The following is a 26,456-nucleotide window of genomic DNA, read 5'->3' as shown; positions in this document are numbered from 1 at the left end:
AATGCTATCAATGCTGTTAAATCTCCACACACAACATCGTCTCAATAATTGGTGTTGCTACGTCAGCCTCCACACACAAGGCCGTCACCATGATCGGCGCTGTTATTTCAGCTTCCACACACAACGCCGTTACCACGATTGGCGCTGCTTCTTCAGCCTCAACACACACCACCGTCACCACGATCGGCGCTGCTACTTCAGCCTCCACACACAACGCCGTCATCAGGATCGGCGCTGCTACTTCAGCCTCCACACACAACGCCGTTACCACGATTGGCGCTGCTACTTCAGCCTCCACACACAACGCCGTCATCAAAATCGGTGCTGCTACTCCAGCCTCCACAAACATCGCTGCCACCGCTATCGGCGCTGCTACTTTAGCCTCCACAGACAACGCCATCACCACGATCGGTACTGTTAATACAGCCTCCTCTAAAAACGCCCTCGCCATAAGCAGTGATGTTACTTCAGCCTCCGCAACCAACGTCGTCGCCATGATCTGTGCTGCATCCTTGATCGGAAGTATAACTTATTCCTTCGCAACCATATATGACAATCGCCGCCTTCAATATAAATGTTTCGCAGCCACTTAAGTGTCGGCACATAGCTGTACGTCAACAGAAAAATAAGTTTGGTATCAATAACGTTACTTTCAAAGTGAACAAGACGTCGAAACGATGCCATTGTCATACATGTATATGAAGGTCCGCAAATGCTTGTACGCAAAATGTAACGATTTGGGTTGCAAAATATCCGTTGCTAAAATATTCGATGGCACTGTATTTAAAGGTCATCATTTAGTTTTAAATAAGATACTCAATACATTAAATCGATAAGTAATGGCGCGTTGTTGCACGCGAACTATCTTGAATGTGAATATCAACTGGGGTTTTCCAGGACGGTTTAATAAACGGTAAAATGCCTGGCGTTTTTCAATATTTTATTTTTGATAAACTGAATGTTACAAGGATGTGATCAACAACGAACGGACATCAAGTGAAATTCAAAGTAAAATAGTAGAGAAACAAGTTTTACTAATTTAGACCAAAGTACAATCCGGCATAATCATTAAACACAATAAATCAAATGGCTGATATTTACAGATAAGCTTTTCCTTATGGTTCCATAATGGGGAATATCACACTGAACATGGAAATGACGTCATTGAGCCTAACTGAAAACGTTTCAAAATATATATATATACTCCAGTGTATATTCGTACGCGTTTATCGGTGGGGGCTTTGTAGTAAGTGAACTATCACGTACAGTTAACAGTTATGTTTGTAGTTAATTTACGCTTAAGATAACATTGATGCAGTTAGAAATAAATCCCTCGATGCACATTAGACTAAAGTCACATGATCTGCTCATAAAAGAAAGGTATATTATTCATGTATGACTCAAGGTCAAGTGAAGCCATATAATTAGGTCAATGGAATGCACTGGGGGCGTCAATTGAACATGATTATGTCTATATCGGAATGCACCATTTCAGACTCAAACTAGCAAAACGTCTTCTCGGATGATGACTTCTAACAAACTATACACGTAAAACCATATGCCTTTTGATTTTGAGCTCTCGTGTCCACCTCGATGTTTATACATGGAGAGCAATCAAGAAAAATAGTTGAAGATTTTGACGATAAACTGGTGTATAAGGAGGTTGTTATCGCAAATGTTTCACGAGTGCTGAAATCGAATAAATGGTTTATCTTGACATGAAACATATACATATACATGACGGATACTAGTATATAGCACTGTATATATGCATACATATCCTGTACAGAACTATCGCGTATTAGGATTCATTCAACAAAATATATGTTATATATATAAAATATTGTATAGTTATTACGTTCTACGACAAACAAAAGAGCCCGAATTGTAGGCGCAGCCAAAACGAGGATTTCCATTTTCTGTTGACCGTTAAAATATATACTTTCGAGTTTAGTGGATGCAATTATTTGTGTACCGATAAAAATCGAGTTTTTATTTATTTCTGTGTCAAAACACGATTCCGAAAAAAATAACATCTGACATACATTTATGTAAACGTTTTAAGTTTATTGTAGTTTTTAAATATTAAAGTATTAAACATAAACAATATGACGTTTTTTCAGATAGTGTCCAAGGAGTACTACTGTCAAATTGGAATTTAACCTCATGTGTCCTCCCTCGGAAGGCAAAGAATCATAAAAAAACAATGATTTATCATTTAATTTAAGCTGCTCAGAATCGGATATCTAATTAGATCTAGAAAACACTTCAAAAAGTGTCCAACATCTTCTCTCCTATTTAATCCTTGATAGCACGGTGATACTTATGACAAGTGTCAGTTCGTCATAGTTTCGAATCGATCAAAACCGTCGACAAAATGTAATTGCATTCACTTAAACTCTTCATAATAAACTTTGCCAGTCATTTCGTTCAATAAAATATGGTCAGCAACAACACGTTATATAGAATATAAGCAGGCGGAAATCGGAATGATGCTCGATTCTTACCGATCCACAAATATTTAAATTCACAAAATGAATTATAAATTGGAAATACACGAACTATTTTAACATGTGCCCATATATATCAGAATAGGTCATCCAATTTAACAGAACAAACAGGATTAACAAGATTTAAATACCGACTTGAGCTGGCACAAATTGATTTGATGAAACTATCCATGCATTAGCAAATTTGGACAGTTATCAATCAACAATCGATTATATTAACGTACATTGACTGCCATTCCAATAACAATGTTGCTAGTTGTATATGTTACAAGGACTTTCTGATCCCAGTCACTGTATGGAAGGCACACTCCTAGTAGTAGCCGTCGTTCAAGAGACCGACCATTTTGCAAATTCCTGTCCAGTTGATAAACTCCTTTCCTGCATCTTACGAAAACCGTTCCGGTTGAGGATACCGCCAGACCAAGCGGTGCACCATGATCATGCAGAATTTCTTCAGTAAAATGAAATTGGTGTCTTATTTTTCTATCTATAGACATGCAAGTGACAGGGTTTTGCTCCCAGTCAATGAGGTAGAGCAAATTGTTACCAAAAGCAATATATTGTTGCTGATCAAACTCGCCTTTCATTATAATATGTCAACTAAAATATTAGAGCGGTTTCCTCGAAGATCATAGACTTCCACGTTTGAGTTGACCACAATCCAGTAATGCAATCCCAAAGCATTTCTCTCATTAACGGTGGAAATTGTGTGCAATACGTTTAAATTTCCATTTGAGAGTAACTGAACAAGAACAATTAGCTTTGCTTTAGACAGAGAGACAGCTAAAAGGTCGGGTGAATTATGTCAAACTGACTAGAATCAAGTTGGAGTACAGCTAGCACAGACTTTCTTATGATGTCAACTGCCTTCAAGGTTTGATTGTCCCTGTCTGTGAGGACAGTCTTTGTCCGGTAACCACCATCCCGTGCACATCAGCTGTTATTTCACCTTTTGCCTTGATGTTAAAGTTTACAGGAGTGTAATACGCTCTTGAAACCAATTTTAAAGTAAGGCCTAATATCGAAAGTAACAGCGATGCGAACAGCATTTTGACCGTTTTGTACTTCAGTAATTTTAATCTTTAGATACACAGATAATTCCTTTGAAAAAGAGATTGGACATATCATTACATACATAAACATAGACACCTTTATAATTCAGATCGAAGATGTACATATATACATGGAACATGGTTGTATGACTTTAATGTCTGTTAGTGAATATATCTTTAAGTAAATACATACATACATGTATGTTCAAGTACTGATGACGTAACAATACTATATCGGTGAAAAAACAATAATTGCGCTAGTTAATCCGTGTTGGAATTATTACTTAATATATAATAACACGATGGCATACACTGATTTCATATAACTATAATTGTTTTCAATACCAATAGCGTAATGCCTAATTGAGCCGAAAGCGAAAATGATTTGACATGGATATGGAAATCACAATATAATTTGTAATAAATGATTAAGTCATCGTTATCTGATTTGATTAGCATGAAATTTTTAGTGCCTAATTTTTCGCTGTTTGATTGAGACGAAAGCCAAAAAATTAGACAAATATTTGGCTCTCACCTATTTTATAATAATATATAAACGAATAAGAACTCTGAATATCGGGCGTAATATTGACACAGTTGAATGCTACGTGAATTTAATGTCCTCAATCTGTTTCAGGAACACAAATGGGTTTACAACAGAATGCGAATATCTTGTAATGACCTTTTACATAGATAGACATAATTCGTCAGAAAGATTTAAGTCTGTATAACCGGAATACCTCGCGACAATTTGCTTATGGAAGCTTAGCGTACAAAAGCTAGCAAACATATCATTACCTAACACTGAATGCAGTTCACGCCAAAGTAATTGTTGAATACTATTATTATTGGTGCAAAAGAAAAGTTTATGGTGCCCGATGGATTCAGTTTGCATTTTACATTGTAGGCAAATAAACACGACATGAAAACAGTTTACAGAACAGGAAAATAATTGTCTGACAGTACGGTAGGTATTCTCTGTACAGTTTTGCAAATTTCCAAGATATACATGGAGCGATTTCACTTTGCATGCTGATAAAATCGGATATGCTTCATCAATTGTTAGTCGTCGATAAAACTCATTGAAAACGTAATGTCTTTTTACACGGCTTGTCCATATCGATATTTTAGGAAATTGTCCGCTTTCAATGTATGTCTTCATATGTTCGTGGAATTCATACTTTCCAAGAATTGTTAATATATCTGGGAAAAAGCCATTTATATTTTGTGGTAATTAAATTTTTTGTACAAGTCGATAATTGGATAGTATCTTCACACTCTTGTGGTTTGATGAGTGACACATTTGGCCTAGAAGGAACAGTTTCTTTTTTTCGATTTCATTTCAATAGGAATTAGGCCTACTGATGAAAAATAAAGTCGGTTCTTGTAGATTTCTGTAAAAACTGCATAGCTTTAATACATTGTCGTTTCTGGTAATGATCTGTGTGTCTCCAGCATCGATGACTATAGCTAATATCCGAATAGTCCTTTACTCAAAACTATGGTTTCATACAGATGTATAAAGGCTCAAATATGTTTTCCTTATTTTATTGCAAGCGTCGTTGATATTGAGATCAATCGATACAATTTTGTCACAATAAACTCCTAAGTGGATAAAGCCGGTCTCCTCTTTAACAATTTCGCGGCCTTTTTAGAGAATTTCTCGTTGGTCGACATAACTCGTCTAATTTGTATAGTAATACATTTTCAAATAGTTTAAGGATAGTTGAACATAAGGATATTGCTCGATAACTGTTAGGGTCTGATTTATTTTTATTTGCATCTTTGAACACCGTTGTTATTACTCCTCGTTTTAATTCTTTCGGAACAAAATGGAACTTTAACATAAGTTTCCATAATTATTTTGGTCCATTTCTGTTGTTTCGTGTACCTCTTGTTTAAGTTTCAGTATATAGTTCTGCACTGCATATCTGTGAGTTTTTCTGAACTCCACTTTAGCCGTTCCATAAACTTTTTCGTGTGTTCGACGATTCGTGCATTTCACCTCAATTAAGTATCCATTTACTCCAAACACCTATCATTTTCTTGTGAAGGAGTGAAATATTTTTAGTTCAATAAGGTTTGCTATAAGGTTAAAATATTGCATTTGGTATATACTTTCTAGTTACCTAGTTTATATCTGTAACAAATTCACGGTAGTAGGCGTTAATATCTTCTTCTACTAGAGGTATTTTACTGGATAGATGTATTGACTCTTGGCTCCCTTCTATTCTAGCCTTGTAGTTTTAAATGTAGCTCGGCTTTACCGTCTGTCAGTTAACAAACCGCGTGTCTGTATTCAACTGCTAAGTTTCCTTAACATATATATGGGAACGACAATACTCATTATGATAGGGCGATGTGTTGAAAATGTGTACAATCTTCATCTTATATTTGGAAACTTTTAACATTTGCAATTGTACAAGTATAGGAAGAGTTTATCTTTTACTATTGAAAGGCAAGTTACTAAATAGCGCGCCTGTGCAAATTGGCAGACCATCTACTGCAACAATGTTATTTCGAAGTAAAGTATCTGTTAGAGAATGGCCACGTAGTCTAAGCACATATATGTTTTGTTCACGTGAAGGAAACTCTCTGTTAAAATCGCCCATTACAGCAACAGTTCCTTTAGGTGAAAATTGTATAACATCATTTTCTACATCATTTAGGCGTGTCTAAATGCATCTACAGAGTATTTTTTGCAGGGAAGATATACCCGAAAGCATACAAATATTGGCAAGGGCTTACATTAAATTCAATGCCTATGATATATTTAGAGTTAAACGTTATCGGCGATACATATTCATTTAAATGACGATGCCACATTATTGCTAGTCCCCCTTTTCCGACCCTTCTATAGCTAGGTTTTAAAAGAGTCAGGGTCTGAGATTGCGTGACTACAGTACTGAATGTTTATGCAATTTAAGAAATACAAATCACTGTTATACAACCAATGTTCAGCTATTCCAAAAATGTGTATGTTTCTTTGCATTAAACAGTCACTCAAGTAGCTAGTAGTGGACATTACGCCCGTAACATTCGATGTTTCTAAGTTCAGTTTATTACTAAAACAATGGTTAGTCGCTAAAGTCAGTTAGAATGTCATATTTGTTATAATCATTGAACTCAGAATTGGTTCTTGCGTCGCTATCATTCAAATAACCGAGCTGCGGGTCTCCGGTCTCAAACCGTCCACGTGCGCGGCTAGTGTCGCCAGCAGAATTGTTTCGTCGCCTGTTTGTTTTCTTTCTACAATGTACATGTAATTTTCTCACAATTGTCAAGTTTGTACATAGCTAAAAGATTGTGTGTCAATTTAAACAATACATATAAACAATTGCATCTCTCAAAAGTCTTACAAATTTGTATACATATTTTTTCCCTTTCATCCTCTTCACGTTTGACTGCATTTCGGAGTTGCTCGATTTCCTTTTTTGCAAAATCTAACTCTGTTTGCTTTCTAGCAATGTCATAAAAGGAATTTTTATCATGTCATAGAAAATAAGGACCCCGTTTTAGATATAACTAGAGAATAGATTAATTAAATGATAAACTCTTATTCTTAAATTATATGAGGAATTTTGACCAAACACAAGTCAACTGTTAGGGTTTTACGTAATGACACCTGAACGAGTTATGTCCCCATGTTCTAAAGTTTCTGGATTAAAAAATCTGAAAAAGTATAAGTTTGCCATTTTTTCTATAAAACAGAAATACTTATAAATTGACGCATGGTTCCGTTTCCTGGATAGTTAAAACGGAAGGAACAATCACGTGTATCCAATGTAAACGGCTTATCAGGAGTATCGGCCGACAAACCCTTGAAATGGACCACGAAATCACATTGTCCTACATTCGACCCCCCCCCCCCCTACACACACAACAGAAAAACAACCACAAGTGATGCTTTATAATACCTTTTGAATGATTCATCACCCGCCAATAATGCAGACTCTGCTCCAGCCAATTTTTCTAGGACTTCAGACGTTTCAGATGTTGCTTCGTCAAGTTCGACTTTTTTTCTGCAATATTCATGATTTTTACTTACAAGACAAATGTTTATTCAGGACATCAAAGACGTGTCTGAATGAATTTCATTGAATATATAGATAATAGGTATTGTGGTCAAATGGCTTTTTTGTATATTTTAAATATGTGTGTTTTCACGATTGCCATTAAATAATTAAACACATACTTTGCTTTTTCTTCCTCCAGTTCCATTTTGTACTTTTCGATTTCCTTTTTAGCTTCATCTAACTCGTTTTGCTTTTTCGTAATTTCAGTTGAGCTGACAAAACGTAAAAGAAGATAGATTGTGCATTAAAATTGCATAATCTTTCAAAATAGTATAAAACGAAATCTTGGGATAAATTGAGGACGAAATGTCCAAAAGGACAGTGAATTGCAGCCGACCTCGTTTCTCATTTGGGGGGTTGGTGATTTTTAATAGAATATTATATTGCTATAGGTAAAATAATCAATATTTGAGATAATATTGCCCAGATGTAAGCATAAAAGAAGATGTTTTATTAGGTTTCTTTTCTGTTCCTACCTTTCATTTGCTGCTAATTCTAAGGTTTCAGCATATTTGAAAATAAGATGAATAATGCATTCAGCAATGAATACATTTTTTTATTTATATTTATGCACAATCATGTTTATTTATAGATAGCGAACAAAATATTACATACTTTTCTCTTTCCTTCTGAATGTCTTTTTTCAGTGCCTTTATTTCGTATTTGGCCCCAGTTTTTTCCTCAACCAGCTCAATTATCCTGAAAACAAACCTCATTCAGGGCTGGGTTATACAAAATTGAAACAATAGCTTTGTAACATATTATTATAACACACTCATTAAATTATAGGATACATTCAGCTACATTCCAAAACCCAAACAATTGACACGCATTAAGGTTACACACCACCATTGTCTTTTAAACTTATATTCATTTTCAAATGAGCATTTGTAGACAACATCTAAAGGCATTTCGAGCGGATAAAGAATATGATAAGCACACATATGCTTGAAGTAAAAACATAAATGACAATTAAAGCCAATAAAAAGGGGGTCAATGTTTTTCTTGGAAAAAATCACTTGCAAAGCAAACTCTAAAAATTGAACATTCTGTCATGACATTTCTTCCATAAATGGCCTTACAACTTAAGTGCAGCAGTGAATGCTTTAATCTCTACCCTAAATGATAAATCAAGCAAGAGTAGATACCCAAGGTATAAAAATGACATTTGAACATGTGAAAACATGTCTATCACTCATAAAACCTTTTTTATCGAGAATATTTCTGCACAACATAAATACATATGACTTTATTATGACGTCATATCTGTACTAAAAACGTGCTCAGTGTTACCAACAGAAATTTGTCAAGATAGAAGCATAAAAAAAGAATTTTATTGGTTTTCTTTACTGTTCATTTTTTTCTTTTGCTGCTAGTTCTAGGGTTTCAGCATATTTTAAAATAAGATGAATAATGCATTCAGCACTGAATTCATTTTTTATTTATTTTTCAGGCACAATCAAGTTCATTTATAGATAGCGAACAAAATATTACATACTTTTCTCTTTCCTTCTGAATGTCTTTTTTCAGTCCCTCAATTTCATATTTGGCCCCAGTTTTTTCCTCAACCAGCTCAATTATCCTGAAAACAAATCTCATTCAGGGCTGGGTTACACAAAATTGAAACAATAGTTTTGTAACATATTATTATTACAAACTCATTAAATTATAGAATACATTTAGCTACCTTCCGAAAGTCACACAAGAGACACGCATTTAGGTTACACACCACCATTGTCCTTTAATCTTACTTTGTATATTCATTTTCAAATGAGCATTTGTAGACAACATCTAAAGGCATTTCGAGCGGATACAGATTATGATAAGCACATATATGCTTGAAGTTCAAACATAAAATGACAATTAAAGCCAATAAAAAGGGGGTCAATGTTTTTCTAGGAATAATCACTTGCAAAACAAACTCTAAAAATTGCACAGTCCGCCAAGACATTTCTTCCATAAATGGCCTTTCAACTTAAGTGCAGCAGTGAATGCTTTAATCGCTACCCTAAATGATAAATCAAGCAATAGTAGATACTCAAGGTATAAAAATGACATTTGAGCATGTGAAAACATGTCTATCACTCATAAAACCTTTTTATTGAGATTTTTTCTGCAGAAAATAATAAGATATGTTTTTATTATGACGTCATACGCGTAATAAAAACATGCTCAGTGTTACCAATAGAAATGGTGAAAAAAATACCTGTGTTCTTTTTTCGACAGTTGGCTAAGAAGAAAAACATTTTCGTCTTTTTTCTGTTGCAGCTCGCTGCAATCAAAAAACATTTTTGATCATAAAGTTCAGGACAGTGTTTGTTTCAATTCATTTGTAGTATTCTCAACATTGAAAACATATTACAAGGTTATTATCTCACTTGGATTGATTGTCTCGTGCTTGTCTTTGTTCGTTAACCTCGGCAAGTAAATCTTCCTTTTCTCTGTTTAAATCGTCTATTTCCTCAGCATTTGTTGCTATCTCTTTTTCCATACTTGAACATCTGTGAAAACATTAACTAATTAGCAGTCATTAAGAGGCACAAAACATTACAACTCACAAAATTTTAGTGTTTCTATATCATTTTCATGTGTGTTTAAAAATGGTACTATTTAATCGTATGAACAACCTTTTTTGTAGACAACTGTTCTGCTCGGCTGTGTCACTCATCTGGTGCAATTGCCTATATAAAATAAATTATGATTATTAAGATCATTATGGTGTTGGTGGTGTTGGTGTTGATGGTGTTGTTGGTAGAATGATGATGATGATGATGATGATGATGATGATGATGATGATGATGATGATGATGATGATGATGATGATGATGATGATGATGTTGATGATGATGATGATGATGATGATGGTGGTGGTGGTGGTGGTGGTGGTGGTGGTGGTGGTGGTGAGGATGATGATGATGATGATGATGATCATGATGATGATCACCATCAACATCATCATCATCATCATCATCATCATCATGATCATGATGATGCTGGTGGTGATGAACAAATGCACACTTGAAATTGAAATAGAAAAAACCATTGTAGCTGTGCCAAATTGGTTTTATATTCCAGCTGTTGCTTAAGCGCTTCAACTGCACCGTTCTTTTCTCCAATATCTTCTATTAAGGTACTGCAAGAAAGGAAAAACATATTTTCATTTGTTGTCAAAGTGTTCTTTCTAAAGAACATGAAACATCTTTAAAAAAAGCCAACCGCGTAATTTATTTTCCCTGCTATATATATATTATGGGAGATATATGGGATATGTTGATTGTAGTTGTTTTTTTAGGTAGATCAATGCTATTTCTGTATACCTTAATAGCGGCAAAACATTTGACACATATTTATGAAAACTATTGATAAAGGTCGATATTATTAATTCGCAATCACTTCATGCCAATTTGTATTATTAATCTTTACCAGTAAAGCATTATTTCGTTCAAATGAGTTACGATTTTTCAATTCTTAATACGTGAGACAATCGTCAATGCAAACTTATATTCCTTAACACTTTTTATTAACCATTAATTCTGGTAATACCAAGTTTTATATTTTATACCAATTCTTTATTTTATGAGAAGAGCATAAAGCTTCAATTATAATAATACCACTCTTGCAAATATTCAAAATATGTGTTTAACATCTGGATGCAAACATAAAAATTCGACACAACTAGCAGAATTGGGTTGGTCGAAAGACCTTTCATCGAAGTTTCAAATGTAAGTGAATGATGTTTATCAAAGTTTATTTCCAATGGATATCTGATTAATTATCCCTCATTCAGCTACCAATTAGCATTGCTGTTGCAAAGCGCAAGATCATCCATTCAGGTCGTTGTAAGGTCGAACCGATTTGTAGGTTTTAGAAAAGTTTACATTGAAACGGAAAAATGTAAATGTATCAAGATATTTCCATGTCTGTTTTTGCGCATAAGAAGGTAAGACTGTGTGAAAACAGTATGAAATGCAATGTAAATGGAGTTTGTATAATTGTTTTTGGTGTTGCTCAGTATAACCAGGATATTACGTTATATATAGACGAGATGTGTTCACCTTTGTATTAGAGATATGTAACGGAGATAAAAGTTTTTAATCCATTTAGTACACCTTCGCTTAACATATAGTACAACCAAAATGTTTCTTTGATATATATTTAAACACCGCGTTTAATATACATCAATTGATTGGTCAAATCGTCTAGGTCACACCCCGTGTTAGGGGATGGATTCCTTTGGTATCAAAGATTTCCAACTTATTATTTAATTTAATGATATTGCTGGGAAAGGTATACACCATTGCAGTGGTAGAATATATTTTTTAACACCAAATAAGGTATTTATACAAGTTGGATCAGTATTAATTCTCACATACCTCCTTTGTTTTTCGATTTCTTTTATCTTTTCATTTTTGTCTGTTAGCTTCTTTTGAAGTTCTTCTATTCTTGCCTTGTTATTCTCACCATCTCCACTTTAAAAGAAATCACACAAATATGCTCGAAAAACATGTTTCATACAAATACCATTCCATATCATTAGCTGTACAAAGTCTATGTGTTTAATCTGTATTGACCATGTTTACCTTAACTGTTCCTTTTCTGCCGCAAGCTTTCTGACCTCAACATTCAAAACGTCTATTTGCTCTCTGAAATAAGTCATATAAACATGAATAAGCAAACTATAGATAGGCTCAATCGTTGTCGTTTTATCTCTGTTCAGATTCAAGTACAATTTATTTTTGGTGAAAGCAATGGAACATACTCATTATCTGCAACAGTTTCATTCAATTTTGTGATCGTTTGTTTCTTCTCATCTAGCTGGAGGTTTAACTCAGATATATGTTCTCCTTCCTGTGTTATTTCGATTGCCAGGTTGTTTGCGTCGACACTAAAATCATGGGGTACTCAGGTTATAAAACATTTTTAAGAGTACATATACTTACATAGTAGTTTTGAATGAAACTTAAATAAGATAAAAGTTTATGCCATGACACTGCTTAAGATTTAGTCAAAACCGTTTTTATCGACATCTTTATTCAAAGTCATTATCAACTTATTTCATGCCTTTTGCATGTACAACTTATTTTTGTGATTCATATCCTAGTATGTATACCTTGTATCAATCTGATCGTGGGGATGATTGTCAATCTCTTGACCCTCTTTTGAAGTTGTTCTGGAACTCAATGAATAATTAAAACAAATATAATATGAATCTTTATCAATTATTCGTGTTTTAAATTTACCACTTTTATTCCGGCGCGAAATCGCGTGCAAAAACTGACAAAAATATGGGAAATCTTTGTACGGCGTCATGAAAGGCCATTCATGAATTTTAATGATAAGAAATAAAATAGCGACCCTAATGCCTCGAGACAAATTATCTCCTATTATCTGCCACGCTTCGCAAGATGAAACATCAGATCTAGTTAAAGTAAATGGTTGCTTCAAATTAGCTCGATCTTTATAAAAACGTCTTTAATAAACAAGAACCAGACAGATGACCTGTTTATGGTTCCTTTGGTAATTTGTTATTGCTAGAAATCAATACAATATCTTATTATAAAATGCATACTGGTATATAACTACGACTTACCTGCATAATTCGCGTTTTATTGATGATACGACCTCGAAAATCTGGTTTTGATGTCCCTCGATTTTGCGTAATACTCTAAAATATTCATGATGTCAATTTATATTCAAGTCAATAACACGGTATACACCATAATTGATAACACGTTCATGTCATTAGCTGTAAACATTTATAATGAAAAATGCAGTAAGTCAAATACCATGGGTCTAAGAACAATTCGAAAACATTCAATGTCTAAGTGATTGTATTTTGATGTATTTAGTGCAGGATAAGCATGTTTTTATCCCAAGAAATCTTATTCTTTCAGTACACAAATTAACAAAAACTTCAGACTTAGTCTAAAATAAAACCTGGAAAAAATATGAATTTTCTCCACATGTCATTTGAACATGCATAGTTCAACAAATTAAAGAACCTTGAAGTTCTACATCTTATACTAGCCGTATTACCTTTTGAAAAAAAACTGAAGTCTGAAGTGTAAGTTGAAATGAGAATAAAACATGTTGGTAAAAATAACACAATTAAAACCAACCTATTGCACAAAGTGCATAATGGATGTTAAGGGTTTATAACACACGTAATTTCACGATACTGTTGCTACCTAGCATATGGAAGAGAACAGAGAAGAATCCGAGCATGCTGAAAAGCAGACCAGTGATGCTATGAGTGCAGCATAGACTTATCGATGTTGAACTCTAATAAATGAGCATGGCTCATCGACACTGGAGAAATAATACAATTCGCGTACAATATAAAACACAGATTCATACCACGGTATTATTTTCAGTATTTAATTTGTCAAAGAAGCTAAATAAAGGGAGAAAAATACACAGAAAGAGCAAATCTGCAGAATTACGTTAAATCTCTATATTGAATGTTTTGGTCTTAAGAATGGTGACATTCCGGGTATGTAACTTGAGTGTATCGTAAACATATAATTGTTGAAGTTGCAGTATTTAAAATCATTTGGAGGCATGTTTATGTAAAGAAAAAAACGACCTAGATAATCCAAAACAAGATGATACAAATACAATGAAAAGAAACCGGTCCAAAATTTACATGAAACTGATATCATTGTGTACAACGCATTGAATCTTGCTTACTGATACATGTCCCCAGTCCCCAGTTTTTGCGAAATTTCCCAATTCTAAATATACCTGGACCTTTCTACCACGTAAATGCCAAATAATTTAAAAATAACTTTGGCATTTGTTTCTGTGTAAATAACGCGTTTTTCACTAGTTCACTGGTTACTATACACATTATAAACTATGCGCTTTTATAAAAGGTTAAACTGAGCTGAAAATCATGTTAAATAATGTATTATCGGCCGTATACTAGCTTGTATTGACACAAATCTAGGCTGGCTTTTTGGAAATAATGAATTTAACGATTTAGGGACAATCTGGTGTCTAGCCCCTTTAAATGATATATTTTAATACAGTTTACAAGCATGTGCATTCATATTTTCAATAACATTTATTGTGCTTGTTTTGTTGTAAAAGAGAGACAGAGAAGCAATACCTTTGAGAAGACAATATAGAGCTTTCTTGCATTTAGGGCAGGGCTTTTCTAAATAATAGAATCGTTCCCGTATAGTTTAAAAAACTTGTAATTTATTAACAGAAGAAACTGTAAGTTTCATAAACTTTTTTTGTAAATTATTTTCGTCTATAGAAATCCAAAGCCTACCATCTCTTATTTTGCGAAAGCGGTTCAGTTGACAGAAAAAAAACGTGTTTAATTTCCAAATCATGTTTTTGAAACATACTGTGTTTCCATATAGCTATATTGACACGTATGTGGTCTGTTTTATGTGTTCGTTTCTATCGGTCAGTGTCGTTATGGCCATTACTTAGTGCTTCTAAAAAAGCTCAGAGCTTGATGGTTTTAAACCTAGCCTTTAAAGAGTATTTTTTAGAAATGATATAAACTGTTATAACATACTTGTTCACTAAGGTCAGTGCTAAATGCTTTATAAAACCCTGAAGTTTCTACTGTATTATTGTTGTAAAGTTTGATGACTACATCAAGAAATCTGATATGCTATGTTATTAAACCCAATTGCCTAAACGTATATGCCTTTAAAAAGTACTGTTTACAAAGAATTTGATATGGTTACAACATTCAAAATACTTAGTAACTTCGTTCATATAACCATAGACATATATCATTTAATAACAGCTAGATTACAGTACGGTTGTTTAAATAACAAGGATTATAATTATCATGTTCTGGCAAAGTAAAAACAATCCTTTCGGAATAATTGAGAGACATACTATATCATCGTCTGATAATGTATGTTCTACTGTGATTAAATTTTCAATTATTGAAGAGAACTTCATAGACAGCACAATTGCTCTAGACCATTTGCAAAAATCAACAAATAATGGTATTCACCTCAAAGTCCGATGCTCCTCTCTTATTTCTTCTTCTGTTCTTTTTCCGAGTCTAAAATATGATATATCCATTAACATTTGCTTTCTCGATTGATTTGGCTCCTTATATACATACATACATAATTTAATGTTTACTAATCAAGTATGAAATACTTAAAATATTGTAAAAACTATGTGGAATGGTTAAATACAATGGTCGGCTGTTTTCTTAAGTTACGATTGTTTGTTACTGTCATTCATTCAACATATCGGCATGAAAGTCAACGAAAAACATAGGAACAAAATATAACCTTGAACTTATATTATTTCGGTCTTCCTGGCATTTTGATCCATAATTATTCTTTAAATCCAAACCTTGGTAGTCAGCGGTAATGACTGTTTATTATGAGTTATCACTCGGCTAATGTACTTCCTCTTTACATATTTATTTTGTTGTAAAGAGCCTATACTACATGTACTCGATAGTATGATTTACTTCCGTATTTAGAATATGGCTATTGTATTTCGTTATGGACAGTGCTTCGGTGTCAATTACTTTAAAGTGTATAGCCAAACATTTACATTTCAGATCAACATAAAATGATTGACACTTGAACGGCGTAAAATGCATGCCAATTTCATTCGAAAATTTCTTAAGTTTAAATTTATGTTCCTGTAAATGTATTAAATTCTTGACCATTAGAGATCATAACATTTGGCTTAATGATTATTGAAAATGAAGACCGCTATAAGCGTTTCAGGCGTTGCAACACCATTGCTGATATTGAATTGACATGACGCTACAACGAATCCAAGCCCACGTGCCTTTGTGTGTCCATGGTTATCACATGACTAGTGAATCACTCCATTGGTTTAACAGCTCCAAATATATATATTAGGATGCTTCGGCGACATATCAATTGTCTTAATCTAACAGAGAATGATGTTTCCCTACTCTTGGAACGACTAAACAACTATCAAATTTGAATAAAATACGACTTTGACCAAGTACAGTATCCATTCCTTAACCTACAAATTAGCTAATATCAAGATATTTGTCTATATTGTCATCAGCTGTGATATTTGGCTAGGCCTGACACTCGAGGGGTTGCTAAACAGTGTATTTACTTGTACTTGTTTATGTACATGTGTGTTACTGTTTGGCTTTACAAGTGTTTCCGAATCTAATTGTCACCTGACACTTACAACTCATTTTTTCTCTTGAGATTATACATTTCAATAGTTTCATTTGTTTTTATGATTAAATATGATACATTAAAAATCACATTTCACGAGCCTACTGAAATGTGTTGACGTATAACTCTTATTTCATTTAAATTTGAATTCAATGTTGGTTTATTTTACGTTTTGCAATGTATAACAATGTTTGTTTAGTATTTAGAGCTTTCTTGCTCTATGGACATGTAATTTAATTTTGCATTGACATATGTTGTTGTTTTGGTCGAGTCGGGAACGAACTGGAACTTGAACATGTACACTATTGAGAGCTTCATGATCCAGATAAACGAACAATGTCGAAAGTAAAACGTCGTAGCGAATAGAAGGTATATCATTTACGTAATTCATGTATAAGGTGCCTTGTGTTTATCTTACCATGTACTTTTTTCTTTTAATCAAACAAGAATAAAATGTTATTGAAATGTATGCAATCACGTGGTAAACGTTTTTCCTCGTGTTATTGAGGATGACTCACATCTGACATTCACTCACGGATTAAGAAAATGTCGTTTCATAACAACATCGTACAGACGCCAACTCGCGCCAGCTTTTGACAGGTCGAAACGGATTGTATACCAGATGTTTGCCGCTTTTTATACATTCTTTGAACATCTCTAAAACTGATTTTACTGCGTTAAATTTTACAGACAATGAATATCTTATCCATTTCAGGAAAATAAGTTTTGGAACAGTGTGCGACAATGTTTGCTGATGTTATGACATGTATTATATTATGCTGCATGTTCATGTTAACTGGTTTCTCATAAACATTAAAAAGGACTGTAGTCTGATTAAAGTGTATACGTCACATATTTTCATTTTTTTTAAACAACTTAAAAACATAAGCAAACTAAACAAAACATAACCTGGCACTCCCATTTGTTCGATCCTGGCCTTTGGGTCCAGAATTACAGGTATCCTTTAAATCACTACCTTCAACGTCAGCGGTTGCCATTTCTACTGACTGTTTGTTATCAATAATCTAAAGTCACCTTGTATGCGCAGTCTAATTTAAATTAAACTACTAAAGATAATACACACTATCACATTGATAAAATCACATGATAAAAGGATATCTGCTGACATAATATTTTACAAAAATCAAAAATTTATGTCATGAACTAGCGTCGTTCATAATGTGCATGTTTGTTCAACTGCAATGCAAGATAAGAGATAAATCATGTGTTTAAAACGGATTGTTGAAAGGATAGTGACGGTTTTATTTTGAAAGATTAGCATTGTATTTGGCACGTACACGTCGATATTTAGTCTCAAGTCTCATAGCCAATAGTTTAAATCATCGACAAAAACATGTTGTTAAATCCTTTCAGTCCTTTCTTAAAAACAAATACCAAGGCAAGTCAACACAAGGATCGATAGAATAACTATGAATCTTCCTACGTTTTATTTTTTTCTAAACATTATTGTAAAAAGTTCTACATTTTGACATGACATTCAAACGGCGGGCAAATAAACCCCACATTTAGACATGAAATAAATTTGACTACGATGGTAGATTAATAATCGTGCTCAGGTTTATACATCGTCGACAACCACGGTACATTTTCCGGTACGTCTCATTTATGATTGCGCAGTGGTGTATCGGGGATATCCGGCGATGACGTTTATATGGACATAGTTTCCTCTTTTTCCGACTTTTTTTTATCTTGTAATTAAAACGCGACAAACGAGTGTCTTTAGTTTAAAAAGACATGGCGCGATTTTTTCATCGTAACAATTATTCTTCCTTTACGGTTGAAGCACTGAATATTTAGAGCATGTGCATAATTTCAAATATAGTGTTATCAACATTGTACTGAAGTATTAAATATGTACCTACAATGAAATATACTGATAAAAAGTGTTCAAAGATAATCAGATCATTTACAGACTTGAGTACCGCAAATTGAAATCAGGTATTGTCAGACTTTTTAATGACATGTTAAAATAATCATCGCGCATTAGTCACAAAATGGGACATATGCTATTTAAAGTGCAAAATGAACAAACCCTTCTTTTAAAAACGATTTAAATTGCAAAGTTAAGGGACCTCCACAGAACAAACATCGTTTGAAGATCCAGAATTAAATTGTTAAAAAACAGTTTTAAGGTTTAACAAGCATAATTCATATATCCATTGCAACATGTGAAGCTGTAATGAGGAGTTGTCGTGATTGCAGCATTTTAAAAAGAGATATTTACATTCTTGTAATCAGGAAATGACTTTCATCAACTTTTTTTATTATTTAAGGGGACAAGATTTTTTTTTTGAACATATATGATCAAGAACGCTCAAGACATTGTTGATTAGATGTTTGAGGTATTTTGACACAAAAATAAAGTTATAATATCGACAGACTTTTCCGAAAATGTGTGAATGCTTTTTTATCCAAAATCTGATAAAATCTTCTTTTGTAAAATTTGGTCAACTCCTTGCTATCCCAAAACATGTCACCAAGAATGTATGTTTTACTCCTCAAAAAGATCGTTCCTCAAAACTAAATAAAATATGAAATTTGAAAAGTTTTAATTTTTGATCTTCCCCACCCATTTTTGCACTGTGGCAGGCCCTTAACATGAATTTAAAAGCAAGCCGAAGAATCCAAAATAAATGTTGCTGAGTAACCGAGTGGAATATATCATTATAGTTAATTACGCAGAAATGAAAATGTGTTGACTAAAAGACCTAACCTTACACCCGCGTCTACAAATAGTCAAAACGTCCGAAGCCAATATCGGGTTTCATGTTATAAACTTTACACAAACAATCAACTTGAAAGATGAAACAATGTTAATATATCATATTACATATAGGTTAATCAGTAACGGTAATGAAACTATCTAAATGTATTAATAACTCGTCAATTTACATTACCTTTCTTAGGAAATGACAGGCACTTCTCGGTTATAGTTTGGGGCCACTTAAAACTGTTTTTGGTAAACATAAACCGGGCGTATGTTTTTAATTTTTTGCTACTGAGCTTGTTTCTGTAGTTTTCACATAAGTATTGCAATACTAGTATCTATGAAAATAATATAAACAACAACTTGTCGCGCCTACAGCCTTCTCATAAGGTTTTAAACGATTGTTAACTTTCAATAAAATAAGGCTAAGGACAAGAACAGTTACCTTCCTTCACCCTTATTATTAGATATAGGCATAATTTGTTGTCAATTACACTGATATTGACTATTGACTATTGAGGAAAGGCTAAGCAGTTCTTGTTCTTGTGTATATAGATACCCATAATTTGCAGATGGGTCTTAAAGTCGTTTGTGAATCTTACTGTACTCACTCTAACAAAAAGCTTTTCTATGAAATTAAACGTTGCATGAAAACAAAAATATTGCAATTGGTGCAATGACGTGGAGAAGAATGTGTTTGTTCGTGTTACTGAGGAGGACTCACATCCGATTCACAGCACAACTGCACGGGAAGCTTCACATACGGTTAAGAAGAAGTCTTTCGAACACGGAATCGTACCAGGCAAACTCGCGCAAACTTTTGAAAAGTCGACACAAATCGTATACCGATGTCTGCTACTTTTTCTGCATACTTTGAATTGCTAAGATTTTTATTTGTGTAAAAATTGACGCACAAAAATCAGTTTTGGAACACTGCATCAAATAGTTAACACAAACAATTTCGAAAGAATATCTTATTACGATGTTCAAGCTTTTAGTTTTGAGAATGTATTGTCACAAAATGTGATCAACAAGGAACGAACATTATAACAGTAACAATATGTATTAGAAATCAAAATCAAAATATAGAAAGAACCATCTGACATAACGGTATTACATGTAAAACAATAATGTTCTTAAGCTTTTTCGGTTTAACAAAAAGCTAATATTTAGCAACATTTATTGTCGATTCATTTAAGCATTTAGTTATGATTATGATACGCATCCTATGTAACAAGGATTTCTTATATATTGTGTTACCCTAAACCACTTCTTATGACGTGATTTTGAAATGTATTTAGTTAAAAAAGGCTTTAAAGGATTTAAGTCTTATCGGTTATGTGTGTGGCATATTTACAAGATAAAACTAAGCACACTGTACAAAACATCAATCGGACAACCGTTTAGCATTAAAGGTCACTGTGAACTTGACCTTTGACCTGATTACCCTTAAAATCAATAGGAGTCATCTACTGGTGAGATCCAACCTTCAAGTCAAGTTTGATGACCATAGGTCTAGGAAATTGTTGAGTTATCACTCGGAAAAGCTTTGGTCTACCGACGGACCGACCAACAGACCGACCGACATGCGCAAAGCAATATACCCTCTCTTCAACAAGTGGTGCATAACTCTTTCTGGGATGTTCCGCGTCATGGCAACAGTCTCAATTAACCGAGACTTATGTTACCCTACTCTTGGTGTATTTTGTCATTTCTCCCCCTTAAGATTTTAAATCATTATCAACTTTCAATGAAATGTAACCAAGATCAGTCCCCATTCCCCAACCTATATATAGCCTTTTAGCAAGTTGTGTTGGCCATAACCCTGATATTAGCTAGGCCTGACATTGGTTGCTAAACAACGAATCTCTTCGTATTGACTCTTATCAGATACGCTTTCCATTTCAAATCATATATTTTATTAATTTCATTTGGACTCATGTTTAAATATGATACATGAAAAATGTTTTATACAAGCTTACTCAATCCTTTGGATATAGATAAGTCATTTGATTTTATTTGTAATGGTTCATATACGTTATATGCGTAATTATTATACAAGAAACCTAGATTGATGGAAGTTGCTAGAGTAAATGTCATCACAGAATAAATTGGTGTTAAATGACTTTGTACAAAAAAAACTACTGAAATTCGAAATTCAAACAGAGATGCTACCGTTTAATTGTATGGACGTCTCTTACTATGTTTGTTTTGTATTATATGTATACATTTATGTTGGGTTATCATTACTTGGATGAAAAACTGTTGGGTAAATAAGTAACGTTATAGGAAATATGACACATTTGTTCGAAAAAGTTAAAAAAAAATCGGGGTGGTATATTTTACGAAAAAATAGGTAACCTTGTACGCGTAATTTAAATTTGGGAGATAACTTATCCATATATATGTTAGCTGTACAAGATTAAAAGTCAGAGCTTATGGAATAAGCGTAAATAATGTAATTCAAGTTTGATAAGACTAATGTAATGAGTTTTCATGTTCATTTTTATTAAATAGGAATACAACGTTATTGGAATGTTTGCACTCACAAGTTTTCTCGTGACACTGACGGTACACTTCAAAAACAACTGGGAAGTACAACTGCAAGATTTACTTGTATGGCTAGCTTCACGTACGGATTCAGGGGAACTAGTACAAACACGAAATCGTGCCAGCGAAAACACGAGCTTAGAGAGTGGCTTAGATTTCCCATTTGTGTAACCATCGATGCATGAAAATCGTATTTTGAACATCGCTCCACATATCGTTTGTAAACCAGTAGCTCTGTATAGAACTAAATCGTATCATCAGCGTTGTTGGCGATATTTTCTGCGTCTTTAATGTCCTCACTTCCTGACCTCTCTTAAAACCTGTCAAACCAATATTTGTATGCCTTTGACCATCATTTACTTTTATGATTGAAGCTTAAGTATGTCGACATGATCTCATATACCCGTTTGATTAGAGGCAAATGCCCTTCTCTTTCGTGCAATTTTGTCACTAGTTTCAATAAGTTGGTATGTCTGCAATTTTGCAATCATTAGACTTAAATACATACATTTTTGGTATGGATGTAAAGGTAATAAATTGATCTTTATGAAATCTTCAGTATCAATCGACATTTTCACAAAATGTAACGTTATCGCAGTTTCTCCGAAGAATACGCCACCGACAGGATGGCATAAGCGCTCTTGCATCGATTGCCACGAAAATGCGTCGAAATTATCAACGATGTAACGTCAGTTTCCCTAACATTAACCCTAACGCAGGTGTCCAAAAAACGTCGTTACCATTGCCTTCATTTTGTTACGCAAAATTCCTCTGAAAAAATATCACTGATGCTTTATTTATCCATGAGGTATTTCGCGATTGTATCTTTATCTCAAGTCTGTAATGTCAGTGTCTGCAAAAGAGACGGTGAGATATAAGCCAGTTGACATGGTGACCTTATAAAATATCATTGTATTATAAATATTAGTGTCAGTAGGTCATTGTTTTAACTTCCGTGTATACAATATACTTGGTCTTTATGATAATAATAGTTATGTAACGTCAGTGTACCAGTCGTCACTATGATACACTGTTGTATTCGCCAATATCTACGTCGCCATAAAACAATATACATTGCAGGCTAGTGTCCCGTTGCCATGGTAAAATAATTTCTGAAACGTCAGTGTCATTTACATGCGCTGTCAATATGATGACATAAGCGGCGTAACGACTGTACCAGCTAAACGAAAATCGTCGTTGAAATGATTAAACAAGGATGTTACGACAGCCTTCACAACCAACGCCGTCTCCTTGATCGGTGATGTTACACCAGCCATCGCAACCAACGCTTTCTCCTTGATCTGTGATGTGACTTTAGCCTTAGCAACAGGCACCGTTTCCTGTATCTGTGATGTAACTTCAGCCTTAGCAACCGACGCCGTCTCCTATATCTTTGATGTAACTTCAGCCTTAGCAACCGATGCCGTCTTCTATATTTGTGATATTATATCAGTTGCATTGATTTGTATTGTTACTTGAGCCTTTGCAAGCAACGCTGCATCATGACCTGTGATATTGCTTTAGTCTTCGCAACCGACGCCGTTTCCATCACTGACGCTAGAACTATAGCATCTGCATCCATATATGACATTATTTTCACTGTTACGTCAGTGGCCTTATAAATCGCTGTCCTGATTATACATATTTCGCAGCCATCGATCGGCAAGAAACTACTGCCAAAATAGATTTTCCAGCAAGGCTGAATGCAAAAGAAAATGCTTCGTGAATTTTCTAAAACAATTCTTTGATCAAAGTGATGTTACAAGCACTTGATCAACAACGAATGGACATCAAATTCAAATCCAAATACTAGCAGTACATACTTACTTAATACTAAAGTACAATACGACATTATTATTACACAAAAAGAAGTTGTAGAATTACTATTGTATCAGGTATTCCACTCACAAATAAGACATTTATCCGAACATTTTATTAACCATAATCGGATATATCATACTGAGCATGAAAATGACATCATTGATCCTAGCTAGATACTAGGTTGGCTTTATATCATTTTTCAAGTGTATATCCGTACACGTTTGCTTTGGGTGTGGTATTCTTAGTAATTGAACAACACGTACAGCTAAGAGTGATGTACACGTTACCTACATGTAGTTGATTGGTGCTTCCGATAATATTGATGAAGTTTCAAATCACAATCTGCACCTCAGACAAAAGGGTACACATTAGAATGGGGACATGTGATCTTCTTGTTCTTCGCATAGCAGGGCCAATGAATATATGGAACACCACTGGAACTGTCTGCAAAATATAAGGTTTTCGCGGTTTGTCAGAATAATACGCCGCCGACCGGATGTCTGCTGTGACGTCTATAGCCACGAAAGTGCTGTCGAATTTATTTTTGCTGTTGCGACAAATTCATCGACAGAAGCTTGTACTTAAATTTCCGCAATTTTACTGAAAAGTAGCACAGTTTCTTTATTTATCCGCAACATGGTGTATTTGCGATTGTGTCATTTCACAGTCATTTATAAGACGGATAACGTCGATGTGCTCGCATAATAAAAGTACGCAGTTATCTCCCATAACAAGCAAAATAGATCGTATAGTTTAATAACATTTCAGATTGCTTGTTATTTATAACTAACCAATAGAGTGAATGAAGTCAATCATGTATGACCATAAGATTGACTTCAGTTACATATTGAATACCACCCCTGTACTGTAAGGGATGCAACACTGCGTAGAGTTTGATAAAAAATAGTGTTAGAACTATCGTCTGTGCAGAATACAAATGTACATGGCTTTCAAGGTAAAATAGTTATTCAACGTCGGTGTCCCCGTTGACATAATGATACATAAGTGTAATACACAAATATCTCCTTAAAATACATGTCGCTCGCCATTACAAAATTTACTTTGCAGGTATCTGTCATTACGTTGCCATGGTGTTGGTTGTTCTGCAACATCAGTATCTTTCGCAGAAGGCGTCCATATGATGACATAAGCGGCGTAACGATGGTGTCTGCAAAACCAAAATCTCCGTTGCAACAGTAAAAGAACAGTATTTTTTTATTGGGGGGGGGAACTGGTGGAAATAGCAATTGAAAACAAGAAATAATCGCTTTTAAAATTCAAAATGTGATATGTTTTAAGAATTATCCAAGCCATGATTTGTTCATTAAAATTGGACCAATAATTATTAACACACATAACGCATATCAAACATGCGTGTTTTTGCAGAGCGTTACCACAGGAAATGTCATACGAACAAATACAAGAAAGATACTATACGTAGTAAAAGAAAAGGTTTTTGCTTATGTCTTAACATTGTCTACTAGCATCATTTTCTGGTAATTTAACGTCAAGCATTCACAAACAAGGAGTACAATTGCTTCTCTTACGGCATCGGTCCATCCATGTTAAGTACAGTCCAGACTCGTTATGTCGAGGTCGGATATCTCGACTTTCCGGTTGTGTCGACTTTTTTTCTCCGGTCCCGAATTTATTCTTTCTTATTTTATATAAAATAAATCTGCTTGTGTCGATATTTCTTTCTCGATTTTTTTGCTATGTCGACCTTCTATTTCAGTCCCTGTGGTCGAATTTCACACAGTTCTCTTGTTCGTTATGTCGAACTATAGATCGAGCTGTAGGTGCGAAAATATTCATTACTTGCGGCATTTCGCTTAATTACCGTGCGTGTCAAAATAACAAAATGTCATAATTGGAAGTTATTTTATAAGTGTGAATAATTAGAGTTGTTTGTTTATGTTTTTGATTATTTTTTTTCAAGAGACATTTATTTGAACAGAACAGAACAAAACAGAACATTTATTGTTAACTTGAACATATACAGTTCATCGTTATTGCACAAGATACATTTATTGAAACGCACGAGGACGCCGGTGATATCATGGGAAAATTCGACAACAATGAAAGTTACGTGACGAAGAAATTTTTCCACACTGCATGAAGAAAGCAAACTTTTTAAAACCAATTAATTGAATTGAATTAAATACATTTGACACAAATAAATCAATTTTTCAATAATACGTTTGCTGTTTTCACGACGGTAATATGTAACAAGACCATTCAATAGCAGAAGTCGGGCATCGAACATAAATCGAACTCAAATGTGTTGGGATTGGTGATATTTTTTTGTAATTCGGTGTGTCGAATGTTCGTTATCTCGACTTTTTCACGTAGGTCCCCAAAAAAGTCGACATAACAAGTTTCGACTGTATATATTTGATACTTATCGAATTAAACTCAACGTTGCATAATTGCTATATTTTATACGCTTAGTTAATTTCTTAACAAAGACCTAAGTAATAGAACTATTGAAATATACATATTGTTACGTAAGTCATTTTAATAAAGTTAAAGTTTTCCAAAATATGAATAAATATGCA

General features: G+C 34.0%; 1 protein-coding gene across 3 annotated transcripts; it reads right to left on the bottom strand.

Moving 5' to 3' along the window:
• Positions 1–4,445: 4,445 nt before the first annotated feature.
• LOC128210023 (myosin heavy chain, striated muscle-like) lies at positions 4,446–17,854 on the bottom strand. 3 transcript variants are annotated; one of them, XM_052914332.1, is made up of 16 exons: positions 17,709–17,853; positions 15,626–15,676; positions 13,229–13,303; positions 12,749–12,814; positions 12,398–12,523; positions 12,219–12,281; positions 12,012–12,107; positions 10,679–10,771; positions 10,266–10,319; positions 10,017–10,139; positions 9,845–9,910; positions 9,137–9,220; positions 8,254–8,337; positions 7,758–7,850; positions 7,480–7,584; positions 4,446–6,811 (listed from the first exon to the last, which is right to left on the bottom strand). In XM_052914332.1, the coding sequence occupies exons 1-16, from the start codon at positions 17,795–17,797 to the stop codon at positions 6,640–6,642; spliced, it is 1,440 nt and encodes a 479-aa protein (XP_052770292.1). In that variant the 5' UTR covers positions 17,798–17,853; the 3' UTR covers positions 4,446–6,639. The 3 variants fall into 3 exon arrangements, with proteins under 3 accessions (XP_052770292.1, XP_052770297.1, XP_052770301.1); XM_052914337.1 differs by having other exon boundaries at positions 12,749–12,808; positions 17,709–17,851; XM_052914341.1 differs by lacking the exon at positions 10,679–10,771 and having other exon boundaries at positions 17,709–17,854.
• Between the last annotated feature and the right edge of the window lie 8,602 nt (positions 17,855–26,456).

Source organism: Mya arenaria, chromosome 2, assembly GCF_026914265.1.
Source record: "Mya arenaria isolate MELC-2E11 chromosome 2, ASM2691426v1".
In the NCBI taxonomy this organism is placed as follows: Eukaryota; Metazoa; Mollusca; class Bivalvia; order Myida; family Myidae; genus Mya; species Mya arenaria.
Note: the sequence above shows the minus strand (reverse complement) of the source record. Positions and strands in the feature narration are given on the sequence as shown.

Excerpts from the sequence above, each read along its gene's own strand:
- LOC128210023 (XM_052914332.1), bottom strand. The coding sequence starts at position 17,797 with ATGGCAACCGCTGACGTTGAAGGTAGTGATTTAAAGGATACCTGTAAT. Across the intron at positions 12,282-12,397 it reads GAAACTGTTGCAGATAATGA|AGAGCAAATAGACGTTTTGA; the intron begins GTATGTTCCATT and ends GACTTATTTCAG. Across the intron at positions 10,320-10,678 it reads AATTTGGCACAGCTACAATG|GCAATTGCACCAGATGAGTG; the intron begins GTTTTTTCTATT and ends TATTTTATATAG.